The sequence below is a fragment of the Pteronotus mesoamericanus genome, unplaced genomic scaffold, assembly GCF_021234165.1.
Source record: "Pteronotus mesoamericanus isolate MK-2021 breed Mesoamerican mustached bat unplaced genomic scaffold, CSHL_Meso_final contig_347, whole genome shotgun sequence".
Classification (NCBI taxonomy): Eukaryota; Metazoa; Chordata; class Mammalia; order Chiroptera; family Mormoopidae; genus Pteronotus; species Pteronotus mesoamericanus.
Window position 1 is genome coordinate 15,389,816 of NW_026555137.1, and position 21,661 is coordinate 15,411,476.

The window sequence follows — 21,661 nt, forward strand, 5'->3', positions numbered from 1 at the left end:
CTGGATTGGATAGGAAAAGTTGGGAGCAGGATTTGGCAAAGTTTTTCTGTAAAAGGCCAGAGAGTAAGTATTTTTCACTTGGTGTGCAATACGGTCTCTGTCGCCACTACTCACTGTGTATCCATAGACAACATGCAAATGAATGGGCGTGGCTATGTTCAATACAACGGTATCAACACAAACAGACGAAGGGCGGGTTTTGGCCTGTAGGTCATTGTTCGCCACAGATTACCGTTGCCAAAGGTTAGTGGCTTCAGCAGACAAGCAACCTTAGGCTAAGAGGATAATCCAGGGGCTGAGAAACATTCACACAGAGATGGGGAGCTAACTTGCTACCCTCCCGGCCCAAGAATCCCAGTCATCAATGAAGTACCTCTGGTTGTTGAGGCTTTGGTAGTAAAATTAAAAAAAAAAAAAAAAAAGTCTCTGAATTCTAACACTATTGGGGGTTTTGTTTGGGGTTTTGTACTTGATTTGAGTTGTTTTCACTTGGGCTATGGGAACAAGTTTACCCCGGGCATGCCTGCCGAAAGTCAGCGCAGGATGCTTCCCTTCACCAAGGGTGCCCTGGAATTCTCCGATCACAGAGCGCGGGTGAGCCCCGCCCCAATCACCTCTCTGTACAGCCCCGTTACTGCCTCGCTCTGACCTCTATGACTCAACAAGGTCACTCTGGAGCCAGTTCATCGGCTTGGCTGCGCCCCTGGCTTTTGCTCGTCTACATAGACCTTCTGGCCAGGATGGTTCAGCACCGCCGCATCCTTTCTTAGAAATTAGCCCCTGTTACAGAATCCTTTGGCCCTATTAAGAAAGGCTAGAAGGGAACAGTTATTCTATGGCTGCCTAAATACCAGACTTCTGTGGTCTGCACAGCCCTTGTTCCAGGACCTACCAAGGCCAGGCCCCAGGGCGTTCAGTTCAGGGCAAAGTGCTTCCGCTAGGTCTCTCCATGCGCAACCCACGCTGACCAACCTCGTCTGCTTAGCCCATCAGCTCTCACAGCCCTGGCAACCCTCACAAAGTCACAACATCGTCAGGCCTTAAAGATGTTTAATAAAACCAGCAGGACTTATTTACACGTTTCTTCTGATACAACCCAAGCGCAAGATAGGAGGGTAAAGTGAAGCACCTATTTGCTCTCGTTACTGGCCGTTGTGAAAGCATCCATGAGAGATGCATTGTATGCCAGCCGATTCTCTGAGTATCGATGTGATTCAGAGCTTGGCAGGACTCTGGGCAGTTCCTGGTGGGGCCACTGAGTGTGTGTGGGTGATGGGTGGATGGAAGAGGCATGCGCACTGTCTCCTTAGGTGAAGCTCGCACAACTAAGGGCTCAATAGCTGTAGTGCACTTGAAGAGGATACGCCATAGCTATCATTGCAGCGAAATACCTCTTGCCTACACACCCGCCCTGACGCTGAGATGCCTGATCCTTGGCAACCTTACTGTGGCTGTGTGTGGAAGAGAAAAGAAACAGGAGGTAGGGAAGGAAGGAGGGTAAGCCTCCCTTAGTCCCACTCATCCAACTTCCATTAGACTCTTTCCAGGTCCCGAAAATGGGAAGTTTGCTTTTCTTCCTAAGTTCTTACAAGGCATGATCTCTAAGGGTGATCGCCAGATGTTCTGAAATTGTTTTAAAGCGTTCAGAGAATGCATGTTGCTAATCACCACATCTAGTACTGTTGACTCCAAGAGTTTTTGCCCCAGATCAATCTGAGCATGTTTTAGCTCTGTTCTCCCTGACAACACCTAGGGACTGTTGAGTGAAAGCATGCATTTTTGAACCTATCAAAGACGCATGTGAGGCTGTTACTGGAACTAAGCGTTGAGGAACAGGCTGACTCTGTAAATCTTTCCTGGCGGGGACTTGCAAATTTTTTGGTTGTGTTTACTCAGAACGTTAATAATCTCGGAAATTACTAAAATGGAACCAACATACTTTCTTTTTAAGAGGCTATTGAGATCACAAATCATTCTGTGAATATAATAAGCTATGTAAACCAAGCAGGTCCAATAGCCGATGCTTGCCATGAGCCTGCTGGAAGTGTGGCCATTTTTTCTGTGACACTTCATGTGTGGAACTAAGGAGGCATGAGACCAGCCCTTTAAAAACTCAGCCTTAAAATTTCAATAATTGTGCTGGACAAAATGTTTCTAAAAAAGAAAATCTTCCCCCCTTTTTTTCCTCCCTCTACTGCTCTCAGTTCGGCTTCCCTTGCCCAAGTCACCTCTATTTACCTAATGGAATCCTATTTGGACTTTAAGAGATGCTTCCTAGGCGTCTTCTCTCCCTCTCCAGGAAGAACTGATGCTCTTTCTCTGTTTCCTCTTTATCCCCTAGATACCCATGGAAATCACCTGAAGCATTTCTTTAAATTATAAGTCTCGAATTCCGCCCCAGCTCTACTGATTCAGAATGTTTCAGGGTGGAGCGCAGGAACCTGCTTCCTAAAACATCCCAGGTGATGCACACGTTACTGGTCTCAGGGTCACCACCAGAATAGCCGAAGCCACTGTCACTGTGTAGCTGTCACACTGCCATTGTGTGCCTTCCTCTGTCTCCTTCAGCAAAAGCTTGGTGAAGGCTGTGAACGTGTGGCATTCATATTTCATTCAGCTCCTGTTTACTGACTTCCTACTACGTACTGAGGGCTGTTCTAAATGAGGAGGCTCCAGCCATGAATAAAGCAGGCAGTTTTCTCTCTTGGGTCTTACATTCCAGTATGTAGGGGAAGCCAGACAATACCAAAAACAAATCATTAAATACAAAAATTTTTTGAAAAAGCAGGGAAGGAGACAGTGAATGGCAGGGTTGTGGTGAAGTGACCCACTCCAGCCTCACCAGGAGGCGATAATTAAGCAAAGACTTGAAGACTCTGTAGGAGGAGGCCATACGCAGTGGGAGGGGGTGGTGTACACTTCTGCGGGAGAAGCCACACAAGTCTTTAGAGCAGAAGAGCGCTGAGCACACTCGGTGTGAGCGAGGAGGCGGACTGGGTGAGGAGGCTGGCGAGAGAGGGCGAGGGCAGATCCCGGAAGGGTTCCTCTGACCCTGGAAGAACTTTGTGTCTCTGAAGGAGGGACTGGAATCCACAAGGCTTATCACAGTGCTTGCTCTAGAGTCATTATCGACAAATACTTGATGAAGGAATGATCTGCTGGTGACAGGCAAAAGCCTCCTGTGTCTTAGACTAATAACAGTGACACAGAAAAATATTTTAGCTTAGATGTTTTTATACTGCACATTACATACATCCCCAGAACTTACTTATCGTATAACTGGAAGTTTATACCTTTGGATCTTCTATCTATCAAGCTATCTATCTAGCTTAGATGTTTAAGACAAATATTTTTAACGCAGAGGCAACTAACTATACTTACCTGGAGCTAAGATGCATGCACTCAAATTTACCAGCTGTGTGATCTTAGAAAGTTATGTAGCATCTCAATCCCTCAGTTTCCTCATCCATAAAATAAAGGAAATAATACTTATGTCATAGAACACTGATAATTATGTTTTTACCTGAAAGGGAAATGTCTGATGTATTTTGAGGACCAATACATATTGTCATTAGCGTGCATATATTTAAGACATCTGTAATAATGCAAGAAGGTTAATATATTTAATATTAAAATAAGGCATTATATATGCTTGTGCCATATATATATATATATATATATATATATAAAATTGATCTACATTGTATAATGAAATAATGCTTTCCATATATAATATATATTTACATGACATTCTGGGTGTACATGTTAGAGTCCCATGCAGTTCTTTGAGAGGTAAAATACACAGACAGGGAATGAATAAATGTAAATACGATGGTGATGATGATCCAAGGGTGAACGTAAGAGACCCCCTTGTAAACGGAGATAAGAATCATCTCTATTGAGGACACTGCTGTCCCTTGAGGGTATTAATGAAAATACAGCCATGAAAACTGTTAATTAAACTTTGAAGTCCATCTGTCAGTCAGACTGGTTTGCTTCCTACAAGACATGGTTTTGAGTAGGAATAGTTTTGCTCTAGTTCCCACCACCAAGTATGTGCTGGACTTGTGTCATTGTCCCCAAATACGTGCACCGGAGAAGAACCCGTGCACGTGGGTCCGCATTGCGTGGGCCTGAGTCAGTTGTCATACAGCCATGGGCATTTCTTAATTCACAACCGGGAAGCGGTTTCCACTGTAAGAATCTAATGCATGATTCATCTGAATCAGTTAAACATCTTTTTGCAGACAGTAAATATTATTTATTATTTGTTAACAGAGCCACAACGTGCAGAAACTAATTTCCCTCATTTATGTCCATTTGTGACTTTTACACTCATTTTTAGACACCTGCGAACCATGTTCACCTTTCCCTTGATTTTTTAAATTAATTTTCTTGAGTATATCCGGGTCTAGTAGTTAATCCTGACAGCTTGGAAGCAGATGCAAGGCTCTAAAGCCTGGCCCATTCCTTAGTGATTGTACGACCCTGGGCAAATTCCTAAACGTCCATGGGTCTCCCTTTCCTTCACTGTAAAATGGGGATAAAAAGCAATGTCCCCTTCAACTTAAGGCTGCTTTGCTCATGATGAGATAGCCGTGCAGAGAGCACTTGGAACAACCCGCTGAAACGCAGCGCACGTTGGGTAGGCACTGTCGCTGGTGCTTGGGCAAAGTGGCTTGAGCTGATTCTGCCGGACGTTGCTTTGCAATCCGCGTAGCTGTCCAAGGAGGGTGTGTTTGCTGAGTGTAGTGCTCTTTTGTCCACACCCTTGCCTTCGGGGCGGTGTTTAGGATCTCTTCCCGCTGGGGTGGGCATACTACTAACCACTTCTCGCCGCCAGCTGCCCCCCCCCCCACCCCGCCTCACCCCACCTGCCTGCAGCAGCTCCTAATAAAACCATAAAACATTACAAGGAAAACGTGCGCCCTGGCCGGGCGGCTCGGTTGGTTGGAGCAGTTACACCAAAGGGTTGCGGGTTCCATTCCCGGTCAGGGCACATGCCTACGTTGCTGTTCGATCCGCGGCGGGGCGCGTATGGGAAGCACCCAATTAATACTTCTCTGTCTCTCTGTCTCTCTCCCTCTCTTCCTCTCACTCTAAAATCAATAAACATATCTTCTGGTGAGTATTAAAAAAAACTAAAAAAGGGAAACGATGCCGCACGCTCTCAGCTGTCCCGACCAACCCCTCTAACTCTCCTTCTCATTGCAGGATGCTCTGGAAGCTTTCCCTGTCCTTGTTCCTGGTGGCCGCGCTGGTAAAGGCGGTGGACGCCAGGAAGAACCGGCCGGCGGGAGCCATCCCCTCGCCCTACAAGGACGGCAGCAGCAACAACTCGGAGCGATGGCAGCACCAAATCAAGGAGGTGCTGGCCTCCAGCCAGGAGGCCCTGGTGGTCACGGAGCGCAAGTACCTTAAGAGTGACTGGTGCAAGACGCAGCCGCTGCGGCAGACGGTGAGCGAGGAAGGCTGCCGCAGCCGCACGGTCCTCAACCGCTTCTGCTACGGCCAGTGCAACTCCTTCTACATCCCGCGCCACGTGAGGAAAGAGGAGGAGTCCTTCCAGTCCTGCGCCTTCTGCAAGCCCCAGCGTGTCACCTCGGTCCTCGTGGAGCTCGAGTGCCCTGGGCTGGACCCTCCCTTCCGACTCAAAAAAATCCAGAAGGTGAAGCAGTGCCGGTGCATGTCCGTGAACCTGAGCGACTCAGACAAGCACTGAGCGCCCCGGGCCGCACGCAGCCCCGCACCGCGCACCTGTCCGCTGGGTCGCGCCGCCGCCGCCTTTGTCCCTGTCCTCAGAACTCACTCACGCTGCCTGGTGGACCCCCTCAGCAGCAAGCACGTTTCTTGGGGCTGATGGTGTCCTTGTCCTAAGCGCGGGCCGCAAGTGGAGCTTTTCTGGTGTGTTCCTGACCGACGCTGGGCCTCCCGTGCGCCTCCGAAACCAGGCTGTCCCTCAGGCCCGAAGGAAGATGCTGGAAAGATGACCAGCACCCGGCAGTCAGAGAGGCACGGATGTTTCCACCGTGTGGAAAGGGGAGCGTCCCCCTGGCCCTGCCCTACACTCCAGCTGCCCACTGCCTCCCCGAAGCGAAGGATGCGCCAGTCTTCGGAGCAGCCCCTCAAACCTCGGCTTCTGGTCCCCGTCCCGTCCCCCTGCCTGGGAGCGTTCCTTAGTGATTCGAGGGCTGCCTTCTTGCTGCTGAGCTGCGGATCTGGAGAAGGGCGGTACAGAAGCGGCCCGTGGACGGGAGGTTCTCTTAACCTGATACCAAGAAGACGCCTTGAGCCCCTTGGGTGGCAAAACGGGCCTCCCTGAGGACCTTGCTCACGCAGCAGGCCACGCTCTCCCCACCCCCAGCCGCCGCCACCTCCCTCACTCCCCTCTCCCCCTTCTACGGACTCAAGATGAACTCTGGTGTGCATGCTATTATCGCTGCAATTAGAATATTATTACACACAAAGGTCTCCATATTAACGCTGGTTTTATAATTGACCTATATTGTAAAGAGCTGTTCAAAAGTATTATAGACCTATCCTTGTATTGTTCACAGGTGTTGACTCTGGCTTTGCAGCAGCGTTCTGAGTAAGGACCAGAGCAGAGGGTGACCTGCCCAGAAGGTGTTTGACTCAGAAATAACGCCTGGCAACAGTCCGCTGACAGGCACCTATTCTTAGATTAGGAAGAGAGGGGATGGAAGGAGCTGTGGTTTCACATTGAATAGCATTTCACTGAAGGTCGTACGGCATCGCAGCACAATGTAGGAACTGGGCTGGAATGGATGGGTATAGGGAAGGGGATCCATTGGGAAGATCTTAACCTGAAACTCAAAAGCCCCTATAATATTTAATGTGCATATATGGCATGAGAAGTTACAGTATTTCACTGCCATGGCACTAAGCAGAAACGATTTCCTATTAAAAGAGAAATATTTAAAAAGATAAGGAGTCTGGTCACTTTGTGGTATTTAGGAAGAAATAAAGGACACAATATATCAAATGGAAATCTAGTTGAACTGTCCTACAGAAAGCAACTAGCTTCCTTTTCAAAGAATAGACTTTAAAAAAAAAGAGAGAGATGGGCAACATTAGGTCAGCTTTCATTTTTATAATGAATTGTTGAGGTTTTCATGTTGTGGTCTCTTGATATAAGGAAGTTGACATAATTTAATTTCCTGCAAAATTATTCTTACTTTGCTAAATTGCCCCACTGAAAGGTTCGCTGGGAGTGATGTTTATGGCATCTGATGAATGTGAATGAGATTTCAATCCGATTGCTGGGAACGAGCACACTCAGAATCCAAGTTTTCACTGAGAGCTCCCGAGCGCTCAGTCTTAAGTGCTCTGCCCAGGGGGCTCAGGCAGGCCGGATTTCCGGGTATGTGAGGAATCCTCTGCAAGCTTCTCGGGGGACGGGGGCTTCCTGACATGACACAGGGATGGAGGATCTAGAGACACCCACTCAGAGAGCAAGCATGCGGGTGGGCTGTGGCGTGTCGGGGAATCCCTTTACAACCCTTGCTCTGCCCGTTTCGTGCCTGCCGCATCTGTAAGGCCACGAGACCTGAGCAGAGAGCGTGCAGCTGTAAAGGGGGCCTTGGGTTCAGAAATGGGCGCAGACAGCCCTAAGTCAGGAAATTTGCATTTAGTGGAAAACCTCAAGTCAGACTCAGGCAGAACATGCAGCGGAAAAGCTGTGAGGGAAGGAGGTCCACGTGATCGTGATGGAGGCCAATGGAGAGGCGTCTCGGGCCAACTGCAAAGCCAGCCCCTGTCATTGTATGAACACAGAACCCAAGCAGATAGGGGAAGGATGAAGCTATGAACTTACAGAATACAAACACGAGCTCACTCCTTGAACCCAATCATGGGTAGAGCAACAGAGGCAATATGATATGCTGCAGTGGGAAGCTCCTTCTGGGGGTTCTTGTATGTAAGTTTACCTTATAATGGCTCAAATTGTATTTAATTGTTTTTTGTGTGTTTATAAATGAAGAAAAGCTCTAAGTATAATGTAATTATTTTATAGGTGTACTATTAAATTATAGAACAAATAAAGCTACTCTAGGATTATATGTGATCCTGGTGTGATGTGCCATGAAAGTGAAATTTGAACTTGACCCAGCGAGCCGTGCAGGAACCCTGTGCATTACAGGGGCTTCTGTCCTGCCTTGGTGAGTTGAACCCCTAGCCTACGTCACGTGATCAGTTGCATTTGGGGGTCTGGCATCTCCTAAGAGAATCAAAACCAGGCATCCAAAGAAAGAGCAGAGGTGGTGGGGATGGCTCTCAACCCCGGTCCTGGGGAGTTTTCAAGATTCTTACCGATCCCAACAGCTGAAGACAGAATTCTTAACCTATTCTCACTGTGTTCTCTGAGTAAGGAGTACTGAATGAGAAAGCCTGTAGAAACTGCTGCCAATAGGAGCCTGCTGTACACCTCGCCTTCCTGCCAGCAGCCAGCACACCGCCCTTGTCTCTCCCACAAGCCAGAACGTGCCCCGAGTTTTGTACATTTTCACATTCAACTTTTCACGAGTTCCGGCATTTCTTAATTTAAATACTTCCTGGTTTCACGGTGTCTCAGTTTTTTTCTACGAATCGACTTATCTGCCACTCAAGAAACTCAACTACCAATAAAAAATGAAAACTTGAATGAAACTGCATATGGCTGATTTACTGTTTGGATTGAAAAGGAATTTAATTGAACTTAGTAATAATGAATAATTCACCTTAGTTTATTAAAGGGGAGCCAATATTGCACTTAAGTGAGCCTAAGATATGCCAATTCAGTAATTTCTTAAGATGGAAGATTGATTTTTAAGTTATAAAGTCAATGAACATGAGTTTTTTGCTATTGAGTGCACTTAGAACATACGTATTCCTAGCAAGCTCATTTGATGATGTCCCTATGAGTACTGGTAATTAATAGCTGCGTGGGAGATAACCGATAAGACCAAATCATAAATAATGTCATTAAAACTTGTAGATCATCAGGTTAACTTCTGAATCCTTTTCTACCTCCTACCCTTCCCGCTTCTTCTGAAGCAGGGGGGTGTTGGAGGTCCTTTCCCAAAAGGGAAATGTGGGAATCCGTGCAGTTCTTGTTCTTGTTCCTATCCACTGGCATTTTTGGGTTGCTGGCTTTTCTACTGCTCACTCTGGAAAACAAGAGAAACTAACAAAGCCACTGTCACCTCATCCCTTACGTCCTGCGATCCCTGCCAGGTTTGCCGCCTTTTCTCCACCTTGCCGAGGAGGGGTGGGGCTCTCGTAACAGGTCCCTTAGGTTAAGGGCCATAGGGAAGATTGAGACTCTCCCCTGCCTCTACCCAGGTATTATGATCCCGGTTTTAGGAGTTTCACTCCTTCCTGATTAGGGCCCTAACCTTGGCCCAGAAGACTTGCTGGGGCTTTTCTGAAACGGCACTCCTTCTGCAGCGGAGTCTGCCAGACGGCAGGGGACCGGGGCGTGATTAAATGCTGCCAGAGATCCTGTAGCTTTCACATGCTGATGGAACTGATGATCAGTCACCCTGGGCTCTTTGGTAAAAAATCTCTTCAACAAATCCATGCCACTTGGGAGTTAGGACTCAGTTCCAAACTCCTCATAACTACCCCTCGTGGCTCTTTAGCACCAGCCGGGAGCTCCCCACCAGCATCCTATCTCCGTTTATCCCCGGGAAAACAGGAGCGAGGCACCGCGGCAGCGAGCCAGAGGTCGTCATGGCAACCGGAGAGGCGCAGTGCGTGCCCTGTCTCCGAATCCTTTTTTAGGGAACGCTTCCTTGGACCACTCGCGGGGCTGCCTACCTCAGGCTGGCTCCCCACACTCTGAGACAGACTTGTGCGCAGGAGATGGGTGGGGGAGTGATCCGAGCACACAGACCTGTGGGAAGTCAGGGAAAGAGGGCCGATTGCATGATGGAAGAGCAAACAGGTTGCGACTGAGGCATCTGATCCCTGGGACGGCACATTAGAGTTGTCCCAAACCAGAGCAAGGAGGATAGGCTTTCATATCCCACATCATCTAGCCACTGGCTCCAGGAAGTCCTCGGGAGGGGACAGGCATTTTCCTCTACTTGCGGGGGCAACGCTTCGCCAGGGACCCAGCTGTGAGCCATCAGCAGCTAATTTTCTCACTGGCTCAGTGATGGGGGAGGGGCGCCTCAGCTCTGAAGACGGTATCTGGGTGGAGCACCATCATTTTCACCTTAGCATGTGTGTTAGGGGCGGAGGGAAGTGGAGCTGGGAGGCTGGAGGAGGGAGTGAGGAATAGGGATCAAAGTGAAAGAGGCAAAGAAAGGTCCATTTGATTAGAAGAAATAAAAGCATGCTGACGAATTCAACCTAGGATTATTCCAGACACAATGTGCAAGGTGATTGGAGGGAACAGAATCCACATCCAGACAAACCAGCTCAATGGCTCTGGTAAGAATTTAAATGCAATATTAGGGCCAGACAATGTAGAAGGATTAGATCGGAAAGGGAGAGGCAAATATGTGAAATAGCTGCAGAATCTGGTGACAAAGAGGAGTGTGTCAGTGAAAGAGCAGGGGAGACCAAGACAAGTGAGGATCTGGCACGAGGAGGTGAGGATGTGGGTTTTCACAGATGTGCCTGCAGGGCAAATGAGGTCATCTAAATAAAACTGTCAAGATTGAAGAAAAAAGACTGGAATTTGAGTTTGAAGTTGACCTGGAGAAACTGACTGAGACACAAAAAGATCATGACTAAACCCATGAACATAGATGAGGTTTCTAAAAGACACAGGGAATGGGAGAATAGAAGACAGACTAACTTAGAGACTGCTCAAAGACAATAGAAGAAATGAGTGACGTTTCTCAGCCAGCGTCTGCCCACTATCTGATACAGAAAACAGGGCTTTATGGTCCTTCATTTTTACTGACCTCCTCTTGAACTACATGGAGCTTCTAACCCTGCCATCTCTCTGCTCTTTGAGCAGTGCCATTTCTTCCTGATGAGATACCAATGGCCCAAGCCCCACCCCCGGACTTTAATTCCTGAAGGGAGACTGCGTTTAGCAAACGAGGCACCTGCGACGTCTTCCTATCTATGACCTCCACCCTTAAAATTCTGCTGCAAGGCCCTGGCCAGTGTGGCTCAGTTGGTTGGGGCATCCTCCCATGCATCAAAAGTTGCAGGTTTGAATCCCGGTCAGGGCTCGTACATAGGTTGTGGGTTCAATCCTCTGTTGGGAAGCCTAGGAGAGGCAACCAATGGATGTTTCTCTCTCACATCAGCATTTCTTTCTCTCCTCTCTCTCCCTCTCTTTCTCCCTTCCTCTTTCTTTAAAAATTGATGAAAAAAAAACATCCTCAGATGAGGATTAAATTTTTTTTTAAACTTCACTGTAAGGACCTCCTGCATCTAACAAGACCATAGCTTTGATAAAGGGTGCGGTTGCTAATGTTTGGGGACGGGGTACTGGGATACCAAATGATAAATTGGGTCGCTAATCAAGGCTGGAAACTTAAAATTTTATGTTTGAAAGTTTAAGAAAAAGGTTTGAGAGTTATCCAAATACTTACATCTGTAGGTTTTTTGCTTTCTGTTTTTGTTTTTGTGGTGGTCTATGTATATTTTTAAATCTTTGTTTTAGTTGAGGAGCCAAAGAGTATACAACTCATGTTACCATAGGTATCACATGTCTGTTTTCCCATGTGCTAGAAGGTGCTCTGTTGACAGGGCCTATTTCTGGATGTGTTCTGGAATTTTGTTAGCTAAATATTAAAATTCTTGATTCTCACTCTTTGCTTGAAAAAATGAGCTCCCTAATTTAGTGATATGCTGACATGTTAACGGCTTAGCATTCACAAAGTAAAATTTATGGATATGAAGTAAGTATTGTGGGCCCTAACTTAGATTAATTGAATCCTATTATAATATTGCTTACTATAGAATGGCTTAAATGTATTGCCAGCTCCGGACTCCAAAAGCTTAAAATCAACATGAAAATTTCATTGTGGATTAGCCTGTAAGGTGTGGGTTGGTCCTGAGATCCGCTGCATGGGATAGAAATTGTTGTTAATTTCTGGAAAACTTTACAGTATATGATAAAATTATAGCCATAAATTAGAAACATTTACATAAAGGCAATGAGGGCAGTATGAAATGACTCGAAAATTGAGGTGAAAGAGGGTTTTGCGTAAGGATTATCGAAATAGGCCAATGTAAAATAAAAGGCCCAATGTTACTGTGGCAATCAGACCACCATGGGAGAAAATGTGTCCAGCGGCCTACAGACCACCCTGGCTTTTTTTTTTTTTTTTTTTTTCATTCCTGTAACAGACAGGCGGGGTCGGCCTCCCATCCTTACAAACCCCCATAGTGGTCTGGCAGGAGAACTTTCCTGACCATCCTTGGCGAGGATACCTGATGGAGTTACCACAGTAACGTGCGAGCATCCTAAACCACCCAAAGCATATTGTCGTCTCCTTAACGCAACATAATCGATCAGACAGGCGTCCTCCGATATTTGCAATGAGATACATTCCAAAAGGTTAATTATCAAATATATCTATGTTGGTTTATTTTTTGAAAGTATGCAAAATCCGCAGGAACCAAAGGAAATGACCGTGAAGAAAATCTTTCTCTCATCTGTCCCACAGCCACCAGCTTTCCTTCCCCAGAAGCAACTAGAGTCAGCAGTTCCTTGTGAATGTCTCCTACGTGTGTTCATGTCCGGATTCCAGGATCGGAGTCCCCATCTTTGCATAAAGAGAGGGGCACTATACACATTACTTCTCTTCTTCTAATTTTAACACAAAAATGACAAAGATACAAGCTTTTTCATGGGGTTTTTTCCCCCTTACAATGTTGTACAGCTTCTATAAGAGCACATCAAGTGTGCCTCATTCTTTCTTTTGAAGAGCCTGTGCATTACCACATCAGTCACACATTTCCAATAGTTTGCTATCACAAATACTTGTCACTTTCTAATACACTTAACACACAGCTGCAACAGTTCCTCTTTGCACTGCTTTCCCCTCAAGACCTTCATGAAAATTTTTATTTCTATGCCTGATCTTTCAAGTCAGCTTCCATTGTTCTTCCGACCTCCCCCGCAAACACCATATTCTGTGGGTATCATCTCAACTGCATTAAATGCAGAGATTCATTTTGGGATTATGGGCATTGTTGGTGACCAGCCTTTCTATTTTTTGTATCTCCCCATTGTTTTTATAGAGATTTTATACACTTATTAAATTTATTTTGGGCTATTCATCTATTTTTAACTGCTGTTTTAAGTGAGAGCTTTTCCCAATTATATCTTCTAACGAGACATTGTTAGTATACATAAAGGTTCTTAATTTCTGATGATTATTCTTTTGCATAGTCAATTGACCACATTCTGTTATTGTGGCTAATAATTTTTAGGTAATTATTTTCTGTCTTCTGAGTTTATAATCTAATAAGCAGCAAATAGAAATTATTTTACCTCCTCCATTTCAATTTTATACCATTTTCCTCTCGTTGTCAGCACAGTGATCATTAGCAATGATGACACTGGACATTCTGGTCTCGTTCCTGACCTTTAATGGGAATATTTCTAATGCTCCCATGTGCTCCAGGCTGACTTGGCCTTGAGGCGTCTGACCACTTAAGGACATGCTCATAGAATTCCGATGTTTTCAATAAAATTGATGTTGAATTGTTTAAATGAGTTTTTAGCAATTAGAAGAAATCATAATTTTCTCCACATAGGAATATGAAACAAATACATTATGATATGCAAGGTCATAGACATATGATCATCCCTGCATTCTAGAAATAAGCCCCACTTTTTCATGGCCCCTCCAGCGTTTGCTGATATTTTGCATGGTGTTTCTGCAGTGCTCTTCATGGGTGAGCCTGGCCTATCATATTCGCCGTAGAGCAGTCTTTGCTGGTTCGGTAGCGGTGTTACGCTCACCAGATAGTCGCAGGAGCTCTGTGTTAGGGAGACGGGAGGGCTGTGTTTCAATCCAGCAACATCCCACGACGAGGCAGGGTGGAGAGCGCCACTTGTTCTAGCGCTCACTCCTCCAGCTCAAAGCCTCTTTCCTCACCCTTGTTTTATGGATAGACGTCTTCCCGCAAATCTGATTTGTCTGCCTGACTCCGCATTGAGGCCTCTTCCCTGTTTAAAAAAAAGCAATAAACCACACACAGGGAAGCTTCCAATACCAACTGGAGCGCTAAGGTCCGCGCATTATTGCAAAGACAGGATTTTATGGTAGGACCTAAAGGTGTGGCCCCACCTTGGAGACGCAGACCCCAAGCGGCTTTCTCTGCAATACCCCTCCATGAACACCCTCCCACTGCCTCCGCCCAGACCCACACCCGTGGCAGATCTTCCATACATTTTGTGGTCTGAGTGACTGATACCTCTAATTTTAATCAAAGATGAAGTTTGCATGTGTGCGTTTTGTTGCTCTGGGATGATTTCTGAGAGGAGAAGGGCTCCGTGAATGCTCCTTTTATCACACCATTTTAAAACCTTAAACCTCTTCCTATTGCTTTTGATTATATAATTGAAGATGTATTTCATGGGAAACAAAACCCCCAAAATACAGCCTTCAAAAACTTTAAGTTCACTAATTGGCTGGCAAGTGGAAATGTTAATGACAAGCTGGTGTAAGACAAAGAATGGTCGCACAGGATCTCCAGAGCTCATTAGCAACAATTCCTTTTCTTCCCGAGTCCTCCTACCTCCCTAGTCACTTCTTTCTTTACCATACTGGGTTTTACTTTGTTTTTCCTTCCTTTTCTGGCTTTTGGTTGAGTTGACTTTTTAAAATTCCCTTTTTGCTTTTGAGTGTTTCCATGCTTTTAAAGAATCCCCTTAACATTGTAACTTACATTTAATTTCGTGTTTTTGTAAGGAAGCCTACACATAGTCAATAACACTATCCTTTTTTCCATCAGAGCACTGAAAGCTTACATAGCACACATAAGCGTAGGGAGACCAGAGTTTGAACGCAGACAACGTTGGTTTATGGAGGCTTCCCTGGCCCACCAGTGCCCCTTGCATTTTCGAAGGTATTCTGATTCAAAGAATGAATTACTGATCACCTTACTTTAAGTATCGTAGCACCTGGCATCATTTTACATAATTATTATTTTTTTCTCTTCCCCACTAGAATGTGTGTCACGAGGACAAGAAGTTTTTCTGTCTGTCCACTACTTCTAAAGGCCGCAATGGACCCTGGGACATACTACCCACTCTCCAAACATTTTCTGAATTAAATAAATGAGTTCTTAACATGCTTGAATTATTCTCTGAATTTCTCCCACTCAGCTTGTTATTATCAAAATTTTAGTCTCCTTGGTAAACACAAATATGTTAGAGTTGTTACTGTTGACAAGCTAGAGTTAATTTCTATCACAAATTTGTGTCTCCTGTGATTTCTTATATCTTAACCTTCTTTCTTTTTTTCCTTGCTGAAATATGCCCTATAGCAAATCTTTCAGTGAGGTTTTTGGGTCATAAACTCTTCTAGTTATGTCTGAACATATATATCTCCTTTCTATGTGAATGATACTTCAACCAGTGTAATGGTCTTGATTCACTGGTTTTTCTTACACACTCTGAAGCTACTACTTGCTTGCTATTTGCTGACATATTGTTGCTAAAGACAAATCTGATTTCAGTATCATTATTATTCCATTTGTAGGCTATGGGTCCTTTTTTTCTGGGGTTTTGGGAGTTTGTCTTTCCCTGGCTAGAGATTCACTTTGACTTTTCTAGGTACAAATTTATTGGTATTTATCTGGCCTGGCACTGGTTATACATTTTCAAGCAGAGGATTCATGGCTTTCTTTAATTCTAGAAATTCTCAGCCAGTTTCTTCAAGCAATTCTCATTCTTCTCCACCATTTCATTTAGTTCATTGTTATAAGATGCCTCTCAAATTGGAGTCTTTCAGTCCATTGTATTTCTTTTAGCATCTTTTACACATTTTAAAACATTTTCTCTCTGTAACATGATCTCAGTGAACTCCTTAGCATTATCTTCCAAATCATTGTCTTTTAATGTGTCTATCTAGAATTACATGCTTATACAATTTTTCCTATTTCAATAATTACACAGCTTTTTGTACAGGTTTCAAATACTATTAATCATTTAAATTTTGCCCTATTTTTAGAGATGGCTTCATTTTCATTTTTTGAGTTCACTTATTTTTTCTTTTTGACCATTTTTTCCCCCATGTGCTTTGGGAATTGTGTTTTGCAGCCCTGTCTTGAGAGGGCGGACATGCTTTTTCACCTTATCTTTCTATATCTACTCATTTTCTGTTGTTTTCACCCATTCCCAGTCAGTCCAGAACCAGGCTTTTTTGGGGGCACCAGGCTCTCAAGCGGTGGTGACACTGGCGATATTGCAGGTGTGGAATGGACTGTTTGCTCCGCTGAGCTTTCTCTGCTTTCTCCTGCCACCAGACGCTGCGTGTTTGCACATCTATGCCAGCCCCTGGAGCTACTCTCTATTGGTTGACTCTCGCTGGCAGGTAAGCCCCATGCTAGTCTCATATCTCTGGTAGGGAACTTGGTTTGGTTTCCCTAACAAATGGGGCGTGATTGGTTCCCATGACCCTGCAGAGAGAGTCTTCTCTCCCTCCTCCCTTTCTTTTTCCCCTCCCTGCTTGGTTCTCTAGTTGTTCTACTAGTTGATGGGAAAGGAGTGTTAAAACCTCTGGCTGTGATGACCGAATTATTCCTTCCTTAATTCTGTCCATTTTTATTCCATTTATTTTAAAGCTGTTATCAATAGATACATACTTATGAATATGTAGATTTGTGTTTAAGAGTTTGTGTACAAAGCATAATCTTGCCTTTTCGATTTTAAAAGAGGGCTGTGAACGTTAACATTCTTGTAGTATAGGTCTGCTGGTAACAATTTCTCACAGTCTTCTCATACATGCAAGTGTCTTTCTACCTTTATTCTAGAGGTGTATTTTCATGGGGCATAGCATTCTGGTTGACAGGGTCTCTCCTCTCCTATGACTTTGGAGGTGTTGTCCCTCAGTCTTCTGACCAAGAAGACCACTGGTTTGGGGATGTTAGCTGTCAACTGCAGCACCATTGCTAAAGGCTGCCCTCAGCCCCTAGACTGTTCTTGTCTTGTTCAACTCCTTCTCACCTGAGATTCTGCCTACGTTTTTCACGCTCCCTCTTTAGAACCTCCAAGTAGTTGCTTTTTTATTGTTCATAGTGTATAGTTATTATTTGTGGGGAGGCCGGTCTGTTAGAAGCTTACTCAGCCACACCAGGAGTGAAACTCCAGAACTCATGTTTTAAACCTCTTTTCTACACTGCTTCCCTTAGGCAGAATTTTAAATAGAAGGCTAAACAAGTTAAGTCACTACGTATATTTTGTAAGCTTATTATTTACAATAATAGTGTATTTGAAGAGCAATTAGAAGGTGTTAGTGCAGATTCTTTTGAGATGCTGTTTATTTTGACCTCTATAATCTTAGTTGTGAACAAAGCTTTTTTAAAAGTAAAGATTACTTATTTTTAGAGAGGGAAAAGGAGGGAGAAAGAGACGGAGAGAAACATTAGTGTGTGGTTGCCTCTTGTGTATCCCCTACTGGGGACCTGGCCTGCAACCCGGGCATGTGCCCTGACTGGGAATCGAACTGACAACCCTTTGGTTTGCAGGCCGGCACTCAGTCCACTGAACCACACCAGCCAGGGCACCAGCTTTTAATTTGCTGGTTCATCTTCCTGAGGTTTCTTTTGTGACCTCTCCATTTCTGTTTCTCTTTTAAATGTTGGTTTCAACCCAACTGTGTTTAGTGTTTTGGTTTCATTTTTAAAAATGGATTCCTGCTTTCCTGAGGAATTTTGGAAACTTCCTTGATTTCAACTACCCCCTGAATGCAGGTGGCTCTTACATCAAATTCCCAGAACTGAACCTCTTTCATGAATTCTTGATCAGTATCCTCCATTTACTAGAAATATCCAACTGGATATTCAGTGCATATTGTGGATTTTTCATTCCCTTTAACTCCTGACCTTTTTCTTTCTTTCCCTTTCATTTATTTATTCACTCAATTAACAGATCTTTATTGAGTGTCCCATACTGCTTCTAATATTACACATTTAATAGCAGTGCAAAAATGTCTTTCCGGATTTAAATTTGAGTTGGTGACAGACTATAGACTAATAACCATGAAACTACAGAAGATACTGCTAAGTGCTATGAAGGAAATGAAGCTGATTAAAGGGATGAAGACTTGGTGGTTGCTTTTCTTGGTAGGCTTCTCAGAAAAGGCTTCTCTGAAGCACTGATACCTATTTAAAAAAGAAAGTGACGGAAGCATTTTCTCTGTGTTGCCTTTGTCAATGCGTGGAGTCACTCTTCCCCAAATAACCTAGTCAAGAAACCATACTGTCATCCGAAATTCAATCTGCTTTCTTGTTTCTCACATCTAAAGATTCAAGAATTTCCCTGATGTATTTTACCTCCTTAGCATATCTGTTCTTCAGCTCCAAGTTCCCATCTGTGCTAGCCATGCCTTACATAATTCCCATTTCTTCTTTTGAACTATAATAGACTCTTCAAAGCTCTTCTGGCGTCCAGACTCACACTCCTCCACTCTATCCCCCTCCACGTGGGCTTTAGCAAATAAAACAAAATAGGTCACGTTAGAATTTCAAATGATCTATCACCTTCACCAGCTACTGCATAAAATTTCTTAATGATAAAGTCCTCAAGGATCGAGTCGCTGATCGTTTGTCATCACCGCTTGCTCTGCCTTATATCCCACCTCCTCATATGTATATAGAGTTCATTCTTCAGCAGGCACGCAGGCTATTTTGCATCTCGGTTTTCAATGCTGTCTCTCACCCTGCTACCTCTCTTGGAAACACGGCATCACCCCCTGCCCACCAAAACATTTGGAAAACAAATTTTAAGACTGTGCTTGGAACAAACTCGCAGGTGGCCGATGCTGCTGTCCCACAGCTCGACTCTGAGTAATGGTGGCTCCGAGGTGCTCCTGACCCCAAATTAAAATAAAAATGACATTACTTCCTACCACAAATTCCCTTTCTGTGTCTCCAAGCAACATCTTTCTCCATTCTTTCCCCTTTATGCTCCGCTTCCTCCATCTACTCTGAACTAGTTACATACAACTCCTACACGAAATGATGCTTTCTTTGGGCATTTGAGGACTGTGTTTCCATTTGTGATTTCTCTTCCTTCCCTTCCCTTGCCTAACTCCTGTCAATCTCTCGAGATTTATCTTTTTATACTTTCTGAATTGGATGTTACAATGCAATGTAATTGTTGCTTTACACTCTTTTTAACCCCAACTTGATATTAAGTTCTTTGATAACATTTAGTTCCTTTCCTGTGTAAATACGCAGTTATTAGCATTATTATCTCATGGCATAAAGTAGATGGTAAGCCAAGGCATATGCAGGTGGTGAAAAAAGTGATTATTTTTTATATTACATTAAAAAATTAGAATAGACATAAATGCAAAGCTTATTTATGAAAAAAACCCCAACTTTTCATGTTTCTACCTTAGCATCACGCTTAGTTTTCAGCACACATTGTGGATACAGATCCATCTGTTGGCACCATAATCGTTCCTTTGTCTTCTCTTGCAATAGCGCTTCACCTCTTAATCTGTATCAAACACATTTTTCCATCTAATTTCTAAAAGATTTCTCAAACATTAATATGTTGTTGTTCATAAGTGGAAAATATTTTTTTCTTAAAATTACATTAGGAAAATGTCAACCTTTCTCAAAATATGTTTTGATGTAGCAGAATAATTATTTTATCTCTAAAAACAAGCGTTCATCAAATACTTAACTACTAACAACTGTGAAACCTGAAATAAAAATGTTTAAAAATCTTCAAATACAGACAGTCTCCCTTATTTTCCTCCCAGTTTTAAATATGATGGATTCATTTTGCAAGGATCCTTAGGCAACATGCACACAGTGGAAACAGAACTCTTTTATTACTCATTTTATTTTCATATAAATTAACATCCTAAAAAATTGAAATAGAAACACTAAATACAGTATTGCACATAGCGATCTTTGTTAAATGCCCTATATTTTCATTGAAGAATATTAATATACACATTGGAGGGAGTGATGAAGACAGGAAGACTACAAAACTACAATCAAAAAACCACTGTTTCTTTGCACTTTAATGACAAACTAAAAGGTAAGTGACCATACTTTACATAAATACAAACATAGTTATGGGTCAGGACATTCTCTTTTTAAGTTGCTTTCCATAGTTGGTTTGCAATAAATTCTCCTCTTTATCTACAACCATAACTCCCAACAAATATCATTAGTCTTTAAAAACCACACCTATTAATGTTAGATATAACCATCACAATGCATCATCGGCAGACCTGAAGTATTCTCAGAAGAGCAGGAGATTTAATTTTTTCCCCCCACAACATAAAATAAAATTCTTTCCTTGCTCCTTCAGATAATTGCATACTCACTTTGCAGCTTTTGATCACCTGCTGTAACACATAGAGACAAGCCCAGTTATGTCAAAAGTAAGAAGTGCACCTTCGGTTTACTTCCTTCTGCTACAGATTAGTTTCATGTAGGGTCTCCAATAACCCTCCGATAAAAACCCTCAATAAACAGAACTCTGATTTCTGCCTATATTACACGATTCATAGGAAAGGGGCTTTCTTCTGCTCTATATTTTTTTTCAGCTCATTATCTGACAAGTTAAAAAAATTACAATCTCTTTCACAAATATATATTTATGGAGAGCAACTCAAAAAGTCGGGAAAGCCTCAATAATGACATAGAAATAGTACTTAAATTTGAGAATAGAAAATGTATACGTAGATGTGAAACGGACAGAATTCACTAGAAATAACATTTTAACCATCAATCTAACTGCAGTGATGTGGAGTACTGGTTGTCAGTAGAAAGGAAAGAATTTTGCTGTATATGGAATATCCTCACAAGAGTAAATTTTAGGTTAATGTGTAGCATGTTCAGAATTAACGCAGATACTGCCTCTTATAACATGCCGTTTCGGTCTATCGGTATAATACCATAAACTTTTACAAAAAGAAAAGGTGTCCAATTCTCCACTGATCTACTGCTTTTGCATTTTAATATGAATGTACAGTAGAACTCAACCATCAGTGAACTGTCTAGAAAACGCAAAGATTATGCAAGAGGTCAAGAAGAAAAATGATCAAAATGATGTAGTTTCCTTCCCGCCTTCAGGTCAGCGGAATGAGTTGGGAGCGGTTAAGAGAGTGACTCATGTTCATCTGCTTTTCTTTGTTCAGGTTTTCATGCTTATCTTTGCTTTCTGAAAATAAATGCACCAGATAAGAGTTATAGTTAGAAACACGAAGTTAAAAAATGTATGGAGTTTAGAGGAGCTCAAATAAGACGTTTTCATTTGGATCCAATTCTCTGGGAAAGGTTAAAGATCAACCAGCCCAGAAAGAAAAAAATATATAAGTCGACTATATTTCATCTTTTAGAATTTTCCCCAAGACAAACCACTAAATATTTGAGGGGGAAAAGAAGTTTTTATACAATTTAGTTTCTAACTGATGCGAAAGAGTGCCAACTGCACTCTCTCATTCTCGGTTTTATGTACAAATACATCAATATAAAAATTGAATTGCTGTTT

The 21,661-nt window shown here is 43.3% G+C and overlaps 2 protein-coding genes across 3 annotated transcripts in view; one reads left to right on the top strand and one right to left on the bottom strand.

Annotated features, from left to right (window-relative positions):
• The window catches only part of GREM2 (gremlin 2, DAN family BMP antagonist), a 104,649-nt gene extending 98,927 nt beyond the window's left edge, over positions 1–5,722 (top strand). The window contains exon 2 of the mRNA XM_054576715.1: positions 5,215–5,722. Coding sequence (XP_054432690.1) covers positions 5,216–5,722 — 507 coding nt within the window. The 5' untranslated portion in view covers position 5,215. The remainder of the gene's footprint in view (positions 1–5,214) is intronic.
• A 14,781-nt stretch (positions 5,723–20,503) lies between these two features.
• Positions 20,504–21,661, bottom strand: part of FMN2 (formin 2) — a 269,775-nt gene continuing 268,617 nt past the window's right edge. For both annotated transcript variants that reach the window (XM_054576717.1, XM_054576716.1), the window contains one exon: positions 20,504–21,331. In XM_054576717.1, coding sequence (XP_054432692.1) covers positions 21,305–21,331 — 27 coding nt within the window. In that variant the 3' untranslated portion in view covers positions 20,504–21,304. The remainder of the gene's footprint in view (positions 21,332–21,661) is intronic.